At 39.5% G+C, this 13,387-nt stretch overlaps 1 protein-coding gene across 1 annotated transcript in view; it reads right to left on the bottom strand.

The window, feature by feature from the left end:
• The window catches only part of LOC112160057 (vascular endothelial growth factor C), an 18,261-nt gene extending 6,168 nt beyond the window's left edge, over window positions 1–12,093 (bottom strand). The window contains exons 1-6 of the mRNA XM_024294393.2: window positions 10,979–12,093; window positions 5,691–5,943; window positions 5,376–5,566; window positions 5,061–5,191; window positions 4,886–4,989; window positions 806–940 (exon numbers count right to left, since the gene is read on the bottom strand). Of these exons, the coding sequence (XP_024150161.1) occupies window positions 806–940; window positions 4,886–4,989; window positions 5,061–5,191; window positions 5,376–5,566; window positions 5,691–5,943; window positions 10,979–11,080 (916 nt within the window). The 5' untranslated portion in view covers window positions 11,081–12,093. The remainder of the gene's footprint in view (window positions 1–805; window positions 941–4,885; window positions 4,990–5,060; window positions 5,192–5,375; window positions 5,567–5,690; window positions 5,944–10,978) is intronic.
• Between the last annotated feature and the right edge of the window lie 1,294 nt (window positions 12,094–13,387).

Here is a 13,387-nt window from a genome sequence, read left to right as displayed (position 1 = left end):
ATAAAATTAAAAAAATCGTGATTTTATTTTTTTGCCATATCGCCCAGCCCTAATGTAAAGCATACATCTTAACAATTATTAGCTTTAAACTAACTAAAAACTAGATCTATAGCATGTGATAATGCTAGTGTGAATGATGTAAACTGAATTTGGCCGCTGAAGATGCTGAAATTGATAGCTAAAAAACACTGAAGCTGATAGCTGAAGTCGCTGAAGCTACTAGCTGAAAATGCTGAAGCTAATAGCCAGCTAAAATATTAGTTAAATGCCAAATTAGCCTAAAAAAATGGAAAGAAAATGTAGGTTAGCGGAAACAGCTAGCATGTAGCTGAAATATTAGCTAAACTCTAAAATGGACAAAGAAAAGAAAAAAATCCTATTAGCTAAAATAGCTAGCATGCAACTGAAATATTGACTAAACTCCAAATTAGCCTGAAAAAAACCTTTATATGTGTCTAAATAGTTGAAGAAGCTAGCATAATACCATTATAACCTTTAACTTTACAACGTTCCATCACCATATAATATAAAGTAACGACTAATCAACTGATAAATTAGTTGTCGACCATTTTAATAGTCGATTAGTCGAATATATGTGGCAGCTCTACCGACAGTTTTCGTGTGATCAGACTTGGAGTGAGAAGTTACTCAAATGTTGATGCTATCAAATGTAAAGGGTCCATCCATGGAGCAGCAAGCTCCTTTATTTATCATTTATATGATTCCCCTGAACCCATTTGGTTTGGTTTTAGTGGTTGCCATATATTTTTAAAATAGAATATTCCCTAGTGGAAAAGCATCTTACAGGTGTCGTGGTCCAGTTTCCAGCCTGGATCGCAGCTTTCTTCTGTGAGTCCGTTTTGACAGATGCAGTCACAGGTGGACTCGTCCAGAACCCTGTTTGGCCCGCAGAGAGCCAGGAGACTAGAGTCCAGCATCTCTGCAACAGACAGAAAGGGGAGTTTTAATATATTAATACCTTCATCGCTTGTTTTGGATTGTTCTAACATGAACAGACTCCAAAGGATAAGTCACTTTTCTGAACTTTTGTGAGCTTTTACCAGACATTGTGAGAAAGGGACTAACTTAGTTTATGTAAAATATCTGATCCAGTGAAGTAAATATGTGTACTAGACGTTCATCCATCACTTATTTTTTAAAACAAACTGCTAAAATGTTGAATGTTGGTGAAACTAACCCAGAAATCCCTTAATGATCTCATGGGAGTTTGAAGAGAAGATATCTTTCATTTGGTCAGTCCGCTGGTTCAAGGGATTAATGGAAAACCATAGAGAAAAGCTCTCACTTGATTTTAGCAATGTAGCTATTTGTTGTTTAGGGTGACAAAAAAAACTCAAAGAAAACAGAATCTACATCTCAGACTCTCAAAGCTTCAGGTGGCTTACTGCATGTCATCAGTTTGGTCTGGATTACTCACCGGGAAAGTGTTGTGTAAAGTCCATAAAACCAAAATAGCAAAGAGTAATGTTGGTCAAACAATTTTTATTTGTACTTGAGCTGTTTTCTGTTTATCTCTGAGGTTTTGGCTGTTTTGGAAGGATGCTAAATCAGAGTTTTCAGGTGCATAAAGTGAGATAAAAGTGCCAGAGATAAGTCTGTCAGTCAGATTTTAAGAACTGGGTTCAAAGTTATTGTAGAACTCGTTTGTAGCATGCTACATGTTAGCCACATTAGCATATTTACAATACTTGTGTTGAACACATCTTAACTGTTACAATAGAGGACTATGAAACTTTTGGTTCATGCGAGGTGTATATTTGGATAAACCCCTTTTCTATTCGAGGCAAAACTTTTGACTGTTTTCTCAATATGCCTTGGCTCTTTGTTGTAGCCTAACATTTTACCAACAAATCTACAAACTTTGCATACATTTATATTAAATTAAATTAAAAGCTTTATTTGGATTGTAAAAAGAACTGCAGTTCAGTTGAGGCGAATTTTGTAAACTTTAGCCAGAAGGTAGAAGAAGGTTTTCTAAACTGGACTTTGTTTATTTTCTGTTGTGAAGTTGCATGTTTTTACGTTGCACACATGCTATCCAAAAAAAATGTTGAAAAAATTCCCATAATTCCCACTAAAATCCCTCAAAATCAAAAGTGGTTGTGTTTTAACAGAAACACAAGATCTTCTGTACTTTCTACATATTTGTGTGTTTGTTGTTCACCTGGGTTTGCGTTCTCAAAATGATCCAATCGTCGTCTGGATGCTTTTATTTTTATTGAGACAATAAACTAAAGTGGCAAAGCAGGATGATAGCTACCAAGTAGATTTTAGCTAAAAACACGCGTTAGTCAGGATGAACTTTATGAGTATTAAAGCTGCTAATTTTCACAAAGAAACTTGTACTTTTTGATTCTAGAACGTCAGTTTTGTTCACTTTTGTTTTTGGTTTTCGGATATGTCGTATTTACAGAGGTTTGGTTAACTTTCACCGCACACCTGATGCACAGAATCTGTTAAAACGGGCTTTCATCAGAACAGTTTCTCCATCCAGGAGGTTATTTAAAGCTGCGAGCTGACAGGTATGCTGGAAAGTTGATGCTGTGCATGACAGTACAAGCAAAATGCCACAAAAACATTCCTGCCACAATTAACATTGCGTCAGGGGCTTTTATTTCAATTCATCAGAATCATCCGATTGGCGGAGTCGGAAAATATGGGTTACGTTCCAACAACTTTCTGCCTTCTCTGTAATTACACTGACTGGCACTCAAGACAATGGCGTTGCCCGAGGGTCCTTTGACAAGTTTGACGATCGAACCACCAGTTTTCCAACTAATTGAGGTCTGTGACGACTAATCGGAAGCACACTAGTTCCTTCCCATGATGCAACATTCCTGCCTGCTACCCCAACAGGACGCATAAACCACAGAATCAAACCTCAAAACCGGCAAGCTTTTTATCAGTTATCTTCCCAAATACAGTAAACTGTCTTGTCAAATCAAAAGGAAAGATACTATGTATGTATTAAAGATACTACAGTAGTAGACTAAAGATACTACATATCTGTAGTAAAGATAATACAGTAGTAAAGTAAAGATACTATGCATGTATTAAAGATACTACAGTAGCAGACTAAAAATACTACATATCTGTAGTAAAGATACTGCAGTAGTAAAGTAAAGATACTATGTATGTATTAAAGATACTGCAGTAGTAAAGTAAAGATACTATGTATGTATTAAAGATACTGCAGTAGTAAAGTAAAGATACTATGTATGTATTGAAGATACTACTGTAGTAAAGTAAAAAATATAATTTTTTTTATTAAGAATTCTATTGTTGTAAAGGTACTACATATATGTAGTAAAAATAGTACTGTAGTAAGTACTACTTTACTGTAGTAAGTAAAGATACTACAAATTTGTCGTAAAGATTCTACTGTTACTCCCTTATTTCGAACATACATAGTACATGGTAAAAAAAACTGTAGAAAAGTAAATATACTACATACCTAAATAAACTACTGTAGTAAGTAAAGATACTGCATACCTGTAGTAAAGATAGTACTTGTAATATTAAATATTCTACCATAGTAAAGAGTATTAACATATTTGTAGTAAAGCTACTACTGTAGTAACGTAAAAATACTATCTATCTATAGTGAAGCTACTACTGTAGTTAATTAAAGATACTATGTATGTTCACATACATAGTACACATACATAGGGGCGGCCGTGGTGCAGTGGTAGGGCGGTCGACTCCTGATCAGAAGTGAGTGGGTTCGATTCCCGCCTTGCCCGCCCATGTGTCGAAGTGTCCTTGGGCAAGACACTGAACCCCGAATTGCCTCTGGTGGGAGGTTGGCGCCAGTGTTCGGCAGCGGAGCCACCATCAGTGTGTGAATGGGTCTGTGACTGTGAAGCCCTTTGGGCCCTTGAAGGAGGATAGAAAGCGCTATACAAGTATACGCCATTTACCATTTACATAGTACTGTAGTAAAGATACTGCATTTCTGAAGTAAAGATACTTTTCTAGTAAAGTAAAGATACTAAATATCTTTAGTAAAGCTGCTACTGTAGTAAAGTAAAGATACTATGTATTTGTAATAGGGCTGATTTAATTTAATCGATTAATTTATTTTTAAATCAATTTAAGCTTTATAGGAAAATAATCGACTCTAAGCCACTACTGTATTAAAGTAAGGATACTATGTATCTGTAGTAAAGTTACCACTCTCGTAAAGTAAAGATACTACATATCCGTAGAAAAGCTACTACTGTAGTAAAGTAAAGAAACTATGTATCGGTAGTAAAGCTACCACTACAGTAAAGTACAGATACTGCATATCTGTGTCTAATAAATTGGCATCGTATTCACCATGAATGTTTTATTTTCCTTTTCATTTTTCTCATTAACTTTTTTTTAAAAGTAAAGCTACTACTATAGTAAAGTAAAGAAACTACATATCAGCAGTAAAGATACTTCTGTAGTAAAGTAAAGATACTACATATCTGTAGCATAGCTACCACTTTAGTAAAGTTTAAATTTACTTATAGAATGGGTTACCTTCATGGCCTTGCTCATTTTCAGTGGAAGTGAATAGAAACTGCTTTGTTGGACTGCGTTTTGATACTTTTGTTTCCAAGGTTTAAATGTGAAAAAGACTGAAGGACAGCTGTCCTCAGGTGGACAAAGTAGCACCAGTCGTCGGTTTGTTTTGGGATCATTTTAAGTTAAAATGTTTCCGTTTTATGAATGAAAGGATGGAACCTCAAAGAATCCTTAAGTCAACAGGACAAATAGAATATTGTTAAGGAAAGTCAACGCCCTAAAGTTCAATTTTGACCTTGAATTTATAGAAGTAAGACGTTTGTTGTATGATTCTAGATTAAAAGTGATGTATCGTAAATCAAACACTCACCCATTTCTCTCTGAGAGAAGCCGACTGCATCCACGGAGACACACATGCAGTTCAGGGGGTCCCACAGCGACCCGGAGGCGCAAGGCAGCTCGGGCGGGGAGCACCTGCACACACCTGGAGGTCACCAACGCGGACGCAAACAGAGACGGAGGCTCAAACATGCTGCTGGACTCACAGGTGATCCGTCGCCGATCGCCTGATGATGGAGTGGAGCGGCCGCTTGGAGAGGCACTCGCACGACGTGTGGTTGATGAAGGTTACCATGGCGACGGATCGGTCCATCCTGGGCGGAGACAGTTCCATCAGCTGTTGTAGAGAGGTGAAGGTCAGACTGTATTTTCCTTCTCCTGCTGTGGGCGTTGTTGCGCGCGTTGATGTCATCGCTTGGCGGTTGCGTAACATTTGCATGACTGTTCGGGTCGCGGCCTTATCCCCGGGGAGGGGGGGTGGTGGGCGTGACCCAGATGAGCGCACTCAGAGTTTGACTCACCGTCTTGTTGACCAGCGTGAAACTGGTGTTGGTGCAGTAAAATGCCTCGTTGGTGCAGCAGCCGCCGCAGCGGTGCAGCGACACGCAGCGAGGGAGGTAGAACTGGCTGGTGGATTGTGGGTACTCTTTGGCAACCTCCACGCACACTTCTCTGGGCAGGCACGACGTCTTCTGGATCTCCTCCAGGATGACTGTCAAACACAGACATTCTTGTTTACTGCCCTTCTCCACACAATGTGGACCCTTTTTTTCTGCCCTGCCCTCTTTCATGGGTCCCCGCTGCCATAAAATCCATACACACTTCTTTGAGATTACCTCCCAAAGTCCCATCCACCCTGTAAAGAGCCTCCTCCCGCAGAGGAACCCAGAAATCCTCGGAGCTGGAGTAGCTTAAGGGGCTGGTGGAGGAGGTGGAGAAGGAAGGGGAAGAGGAGGAGGAGGAGGCGCGCCATGACTTCTTCCTCATGCAGTGCTGTATCAGGCTGTGCTGGGGGTAGAAGAGCTGGATGAGCTGATCCATGCTCGTCACCGTCTCCAGGCCGGGCTGGTCGTCCGACAGATCTGGAGCCTGAGACACAGTGTTGTTGGAGAAAGCAGCAGAAAAGGCTCAGAGGTGGAGTTTATGCTAAAAACGCTCAAATATTCAAACATTTACGCTAAATGAAGAAAAATGTTCACAAATTAGACTTGTTTTAGAGTCAGAAATCAGAGAATGGACGGTGTAGGGTTTGTTGCTTTGTTGTTAGGTTGAATACCTCTGCCACCAATGTGTTGCAACACGCCGCTCTTGGCTACTGGTAGTTGTTGAGGGCACGTGTGTCTCAAATACACAACGATTCAGCAAAGGAAGAGCTTTTCTGCTGATTTTATCTTTATTTGTGTGAATTCCCTGAATGAAAAAGTGAGAAATGATGTTGAATTTCCAGAAAAAGGTCTCTGACTGGAGTGAATAATAATAATCACTGAGGCCCACATGGGTCAGTACACAGAACGTTTATTGTCTTTTTTCCGCCATGAAAGTGAAAGATGTGACCTGCTGGATTATGTATGAACGTCAGCTGAGACTTGTTATTGTGTCCTGAGTGGCACTTGTAAATTCTTCCTTGGGGGAGCGGAGGGGGCTGTTTAGTTTCCCAGGCCTAGGGTGGGCAGGCGGGCACAGCTGGCATTACCTAAACAGAAACCGGATCCCAGGGCTCTTATCGTTCTCTCCGGTGGTCTCCGTCCACGTCTGTCGGCTGCTGTCCCGATACGTTTTTCACCAAAGGCCTAAAGCTCCCTCTACTAACAATTTCACCAAAACATTTTTGGAAGTTGTATCATCTGGTTGTTGTTAGCTACTTTAGTCTGACAGGCTTAATGAAAAGCACCCACAATCCCAAACCATGATCACTCCTCTTCTGTGCATCACAATTAAACATAGACCAAAAAATGAAAATGCTGTTTTTAACATGTTCTTGTGTCATTGTTCTGATGATGGAGGACACAAATTAAGAAAATTAAGCTCAGAATTATAGAAAATACTCTGGGCGAGCCACAAACTTCCTGCTCTGCTCCATTCCAGTTTAGACGGCTAGATTGTTGGTTTTCTGTGTCTAAGCTGGCATTTAATTCAAAACTGTACGACTGGATATATTGCGATACATTTCCACCAATAGTCCCCCGCGAGCGTATATCAAACTCCATGAGCACAATGAGCGCTCCTGTAGTCCTATGCACTCGTGGAACCACTCCTGCCCGCCCGTGGAGGTGCTTTACAATTCCTGCTTGAGGTTTTGTAAAAAAACAAAAAAAAAACTAAATGAAAACCTGTGTGTGATTGGTAACTTTTCTTTTTTCTGAACTATTATAGAGAAACAACCAATTCTTTCTGTTTCTATTAAAGTATTCTGAAAACGGAACAAACAGAGAAAGAAATTTTGACATCAGTATTTTAAGATTTCTGACATCAAGCTACTTCCACTCCACCCACAATGTATTTTTTTGTTTCTTTTTAATGTGAAGCTCTTCATGCTGCAGACAGATGGCTACACAGCAGCTGCTAACTGCTACATGCTAGCTCCGTGATTTAACTCCTTAGGACCCGAGCTGTCCTTTGATATGCCTGTTTTATTTATCTGACAGAGAAATAACAGTTAAAAAAATTAACTACTGTGGTAATAAAACTGAAAATGTGATGTCTTAAGAACTTAAAACATAAGCACATAACCTTAAAAATAAATTAATAAATAAAACTAATAAATTAAAACTAATAATGATATCAGCTATTCATGAACACTCATCAAATTCATGCTAAAACAAAGTCATCATTTATTTATAAGAATTTTAAATGATGACAGGAATCACATTTGGTCAAAAATGTTCAATAGCTCTAAAGATGTTAAAGCTAAAGTCACTAAACTTTATCACATGACTAATTATCACTTATATAACAAGAAAATTTTATTTTTTTCATAGTTTATATTTTATCTATTTTTACTTGTTTTTTAAAGCTACTTCACAGAAGTGTTTTATTTAAGTTTTTAATGATAAAAGAAGGTTAATGAAATATAAATAAGGGACAACACTAATCTGTTTCTTCAGTTTATCCATGTTTTAAATATCTTATAAAAGTATCGGATCGGGAATAGGTTTCACCAGCGGAGAAGAGGTTTGACCAGAGCGATGAAGAGGCTTCATGAGCGCGGAGAAAAGTTTCCCCAGTGGAGATATTCCTCGTCATTTTTGTTGCACTAGTAGAGTGTGAGGGGGTGTACAACATGCAAACAGAGCTTTTTATTTACATGCTTCACCCAAATGGTTGAAGACGAATTTCTAATGAATTCCTGCTGCTCTGCAGAAACAGTGTCCCGGAAAACAACACTAGTTTTTATAAAATTTTCAGCTGAAAACGTCATAGCGCCTTGAATAAGATCCTAAAATGATTGTGGTGGGATTTTAAAAACAAAACATTGGGCAGATTTCAGCCTCATTCAGATCTGTCAGGACAATGAACTGTGTTTCCATGTTATTGTTACTCCACTGATAATTTAGCAGTTCCTAAGAAAAAAATGAGATAATTTCAGTTTAACTGGAACCAACTTTTGAGGTTTTCCTGTAAGAATTCCCTCCCAGAGAATTCCCGTCTCTGAGATCAGAAGCTGCACACGGACAGGAGGCACTTTCTGTTTTCACTCAGGGGCGGTGAAGATGGATAGTAAAACACAATCATTTCAAGAAAAACCTTAAAATGACCACAACAGATGCACCTTTATTTTGAAGTTCTAACAATGGACCAAAAACTGAAACTTAAAAGTATAGTATTTATTTCAAAGCTAAAAATAATGTTAAAAATTTAGAGCAAAGGTGACGGTGAACTTAAAATGACAAGATTTATTCGAGGGCTAAAGATCAAATGAATTATAAGAATTTGATCAAATAACTGTTTTGTAGAAAGGATGTGATGCAGGCTCTTTAAAGATACAAAAAAAAAAAAAACTTTTCACATTTATGCCGAAATTATTAATAGAAAGCTCGAATCGATTTCAACTAAACCAGAATTTAAATTAGATTTTTGTATTTGTTGATTTTCACCATAAAACATGTTCATTTTCTTTGTGTTGTCGTGGTCTTGTTTGTAGAAAAATTCCCGTTATCGAGTCTTTTCTTATGTTGCACCGGATATGTCAGAATTCTGCTGTCAGAATTTCAGCTAAACGTGGGAATTGAACCCCCGACTGTCCGTTTTCCCGCCTGGTATTGGCAGAGGTGTGGGATGTTGTTGCGTAACGTTTACCCCCCACTCAGGAAAAGCTGGTACCAGGAAAAACGTCCGATTCCTGGGAGTAAAATGATCCCACTATCTGTGCATCGCTCCTTTCATTCGTCGCTGATGTTCTTTCTTTTTTTCCTCGTAAGCTCATGGGAACTTCAGTACTAGAAAGGAAAAAAATAGGTTTTCCTCGTTAACAGGCTCAAACCGTCTTTTTATCTGCTAGTTTTACCGCTAAATCTAAATTATGAAACTTCCACCCCCGTGCTTCACAGTTTGATTTCTAACAGTTGTAACTATTGTCCAAACTTTTGAGCTAATCTCAAAGATTTTCCAACAACTTTCTGTCAGGAGTTTTTGCTCTATTTTCATGATGCTTCTTCCCTTTAAAGCAGGAGTTTCCTGAGTCCTTTTGCTTTTGTGGTTGTAGTTGCTCCCAGTCTAAATTTCAGGGATGCCATAAGTCTTTCCACCTGCATGTCTGCTGATCAGAAGTTGGATCTGTGTCAAACTACAGATGACCTTCTCGCATCAAATCCAGCTTTAGTTGATAATCTCTTCATGGCTGTACGATCTTGAACGTCACCCAGGATCAAACTGTTCCGTCCTTCTCACCGTCATATCTGCTGGTTGAACCCTTCGGTGGAACATAACAGATCCTCTGAACCACATGTGTCAAAGTCGAGGCCCGGGGGCCGGATCCGGCCCTCCAGGTGATTCTATCCGGCCCTCCAGATCATTTTATTTTATTGTTATTAATGACCCGATGTTATCTTGAGCTCATTTCTAACTTGTATAATTTTGAAAAAACATGTTTTTATGGAGAGTAAAATATTGAAAGTTATTTAAGGTTTAAATTGATTTATTCTGGAATAATATTCCTGCATTTTTATTATTCATAATAACGTTAAAAAGTTACAGTTTTAAAAAGTGGCATTCTGCTAGCTTTTTGGAATATTTTGGTATTTACTAAGATTTTTTAGACTGTTTTGGAGCTTAGCTAATATTTCTGCTACATGCTAGCTGATTTAGGCTGAATTAGGCTTTTAAAAAAAAAAGTTTTTTAGGCTGTTTTGGAGTTAGGCTAATATTTACATGCTAGCTATTTTGGCTAATTTAAGCTTTTTTCACTTAGGATATTTTGAAGTGTAGCTATTTTTTCAGCTACATGCTAGCTGTTTTGGGTAACCTACGTTTTGTTTTGTTTTTTTATGCTAATTTCACATGTAGCTAATATTTTAGCTGGCTATCAGCTTCAGTGATTTAAGCTTTCATCTTCATCATTTTCAGCTATCAGCTTCATCATTTTCAGCTATCAATTTCAGGATCTTCAGCAGCCAAATTCATCTTACAGCATTCACACTAGCATTATCACAGGTAGTACTATATATCTATAATCATGTTAAAAAGTTACGGTTTTAAAGTTTTAAAAATGTAGTTTTAGAGTGTTTTTCTTGTTCGGCCCGCGGAATTTTAGCCCTTTGTGTGATTGAGTTTGACACTCTTTCTCTAAACCCTGAATATCTTTTTACTGATGCCATTTCAACATGGCAACATGTGCAGAAGCCTTTTCTTACAACTGTTTAAATGCAAGTCATATTTGTGCAGAAACATGGAGGCAAACATCAATTAGAGGTGGCAGAAGTGCTTAAGGACTTGGTCATAATGACTACCCTGCATGCTGTAATTTGTTTGTCTTGTAAAAGAGCTTATCTGCTCCACGTAAGTGAGGAAGGACACCCATCATTTGGGTTAAATCCCTCTTTAAGGACAAACATCACTTTAAATGTCTGTCCCTTCGCTCCTCCATTCATCTTTTCTGCCAGAGTTTCTCAGCGGCTGTAAGCCTTACCTGCGTGCCCACGTCTCCAGCTTGGTAATAGTCCGTGTAGTCCTGTCCGGAGCACAAGCTGCTGAGATTAAGCATCCATAGGAGAGCAGCTGGCATCCACATAGTGAGGGGATGGAGAGGGAGGAAGTTCTCTGAGGAGGAGCAGACGGGTTCTCACAGGTATCTCTGCGCTCCTCTCTTCATTCTATCCGGGGACAAAGTTGCTCTTCCCGCGGGAGTTGCTGGAAACTGGGAGATCAGCTGAATAAATCATGATGAGAATTCTTCTCCTCTCCGTCGAAGGCGACTCCTCTGTCTTTTCTCCTTCAGAAGAGGCCGCTCCGGTGTGGCTGCACCTCCATTCCGGCCGCTAAAGTCATGTCAGGTGTTTGGGTTTCACCTCCCTGGCCTTCGACTCGGATCGCTCCCTTTTATCGCCTCCCCAGCCTTCGTCGGTCTCCTTTTGTCGCCCTTCACACTTGTGCGCCTCCTCTCTGCCTTTATCTGTGTGTTTTTCTTCTCCTCGTGGAACAGCTGTGCAGATTATCTCTGCCTCTTGTGAAGAAATTCAGGGCGAAGCTCTCCTTCTTCTGGATTTGTCACAACTTTCTGCGTTTGATCCCGTCAGGGGACTTTTTTTGGTCAGTTCCTGTCCAAACGTCCTGCTCTCAGGCGTCCCGCTGGAGTGAATGAGAAAAAAAATCCAAGAATGGAGGGTTTGTATCTGGTGGGCGGAGTGAGGGATCTGGTTGGTGCGTTTCAGCTGATTATACTGGCTGGCTTTTATTTTTGCTCTGAAATTGCAGGCTGCAGAGGCACGCACTGGCACACTTCTCCTTCTCAGTGGACCACCTTCCTCTTTTTGGAGGATTCATTTTCCCTTTTTGACGTTCCACTAAAACCCTGCATGAATCTGCAGATCAGCGCTCGGACAGAAACTGGGCCTCACACCTGCAGCTCGGCGCTTTTTCAGGCCTGTTTCCTCTCACACTTCATCTTTGTCTTCCTCCCTCCCCCTCTCACTTTCCTCCTCTGGTCCTAAAAAAAGACAAAATACCTCATTAACTATTCTGGCCCCAAGGCAGAAGAGGAGGAGGAGGAGGTGCTCACATCTTTGTTTAAGAAAGCCTTCTGTCTCCTTCAAGGCGAGGCAAATGTGAAGCCGGCGATAAGGAAGAAGGAGGTGTGTCCGGGAAACGCTCGGATGAGAAAACATCCGATTTTTGGGCCAGTCACTGCCAGCCTTTTTTTTGGGAGGGGGGGTTAAAGGCGCACAAACGCATGCACGCACACGCTGGCAAGTGTCTGCATGCTGGTGCGCTTTATGTGTCGAAATCTGCACCGCCAACTACCACATTCCACGCATTGCTCTCCCCATTTCATCCTGGAAGCAGCCGCAGTTTATCGATACTGGCAGGAGGAATCGTCCTCGAATACCTGTCGCTTTCAGATAGTTTACTCTGAAATCCACCAGGGAAAGGCTGATTCGACTTCCTGAAAAAACTAATAATGAATAAACACAGAGTGAAGGGATGTATTTTTTGTGAAAGGAAGTGAAAACACAAAGTCAAGGAATGTTTCTGATGATATACATGGACCTCCAAAGTTTTCTGAGTTGGAAGCAGGAAAATGATGAAAATGAGGGTCCTTTGTATGCATTTTTCAAGTGACATTCATTTAGCTGATTTAAAGCCAGAAGAGAAGCGGAATTTATTCATGTGATGGAAATTCATGTTGGGCACATGTAATATGTGCAGCCAAAATGGACACTGCTGCGCTGCCCGCAGGTATTTTAAAGGGTTACCAAACCCTAAATCAACTTTTTTAGACTGTTGTCCTCTATAAACGGGGCTTTAAAAGTTCTGTCTGTTGCCAAAGTTCGTCTGCGTGCTATAATATAAGTATTACGGTTGAATTTTGTGATTGGTCAAACCACTAAGTTTCAGAAGTCCCACGTCATGATCTGCAGCTCCAGAAATGATAAGTGTGTTCTGTTTGACATAAAATCTTTGTTTTTACTCTAAATTACGGAACTTATTTTTATATAAAGATTTGATCTTTGAGAATTTAAACAAGGAAAGTGTGAAAATGTTCAAGTCTGTGTGAGAAAAGAAATAGTTTTGCTGCCTTAAAACATCTAGACTTATTGTGACAAACAAAGTTGAGAACTTCACAAAATTACGTAATTGTATTTTTAGGATAAAATAAGAGAATTTTGGATGAACTTGTTTAGATTTAGGAAACAGTGTTTTGAGCAGAAAATGATTTTAAGAAGTCCTTTAGTGCAACTGGTATGTTGATGGTTTTGTCAGTAATTAAAAATCTGGTGTCAGAAATCCTAAATGGATCATTTGTTCTTTATGATTCTGTTCCGTCTGTCCAAACGGATGATTTACCCGGCCTCACCTGGAGACATAGATAAACAACAGA

This window comes from Oryzias melastigma, linkage group LG2 (assembly GCF_002922805.2).
Source record: "Oryzias melastigma strain HK-1 linkage group LG2, ASM292280v2, whole genome shotgun sequence".
Taxonomy (NCBI): domain Eukaryota; kingdom Metazoa; phylum Chordata; class Actinopteri; order Beloniformes; family Adrianichthyidae; genus Oryzias; species Oryzias melastigma.
Note: the sequence above shows the minus strand (reverse complement) of the source record. Positions and strands in the feature narration are given on the sequence as shown.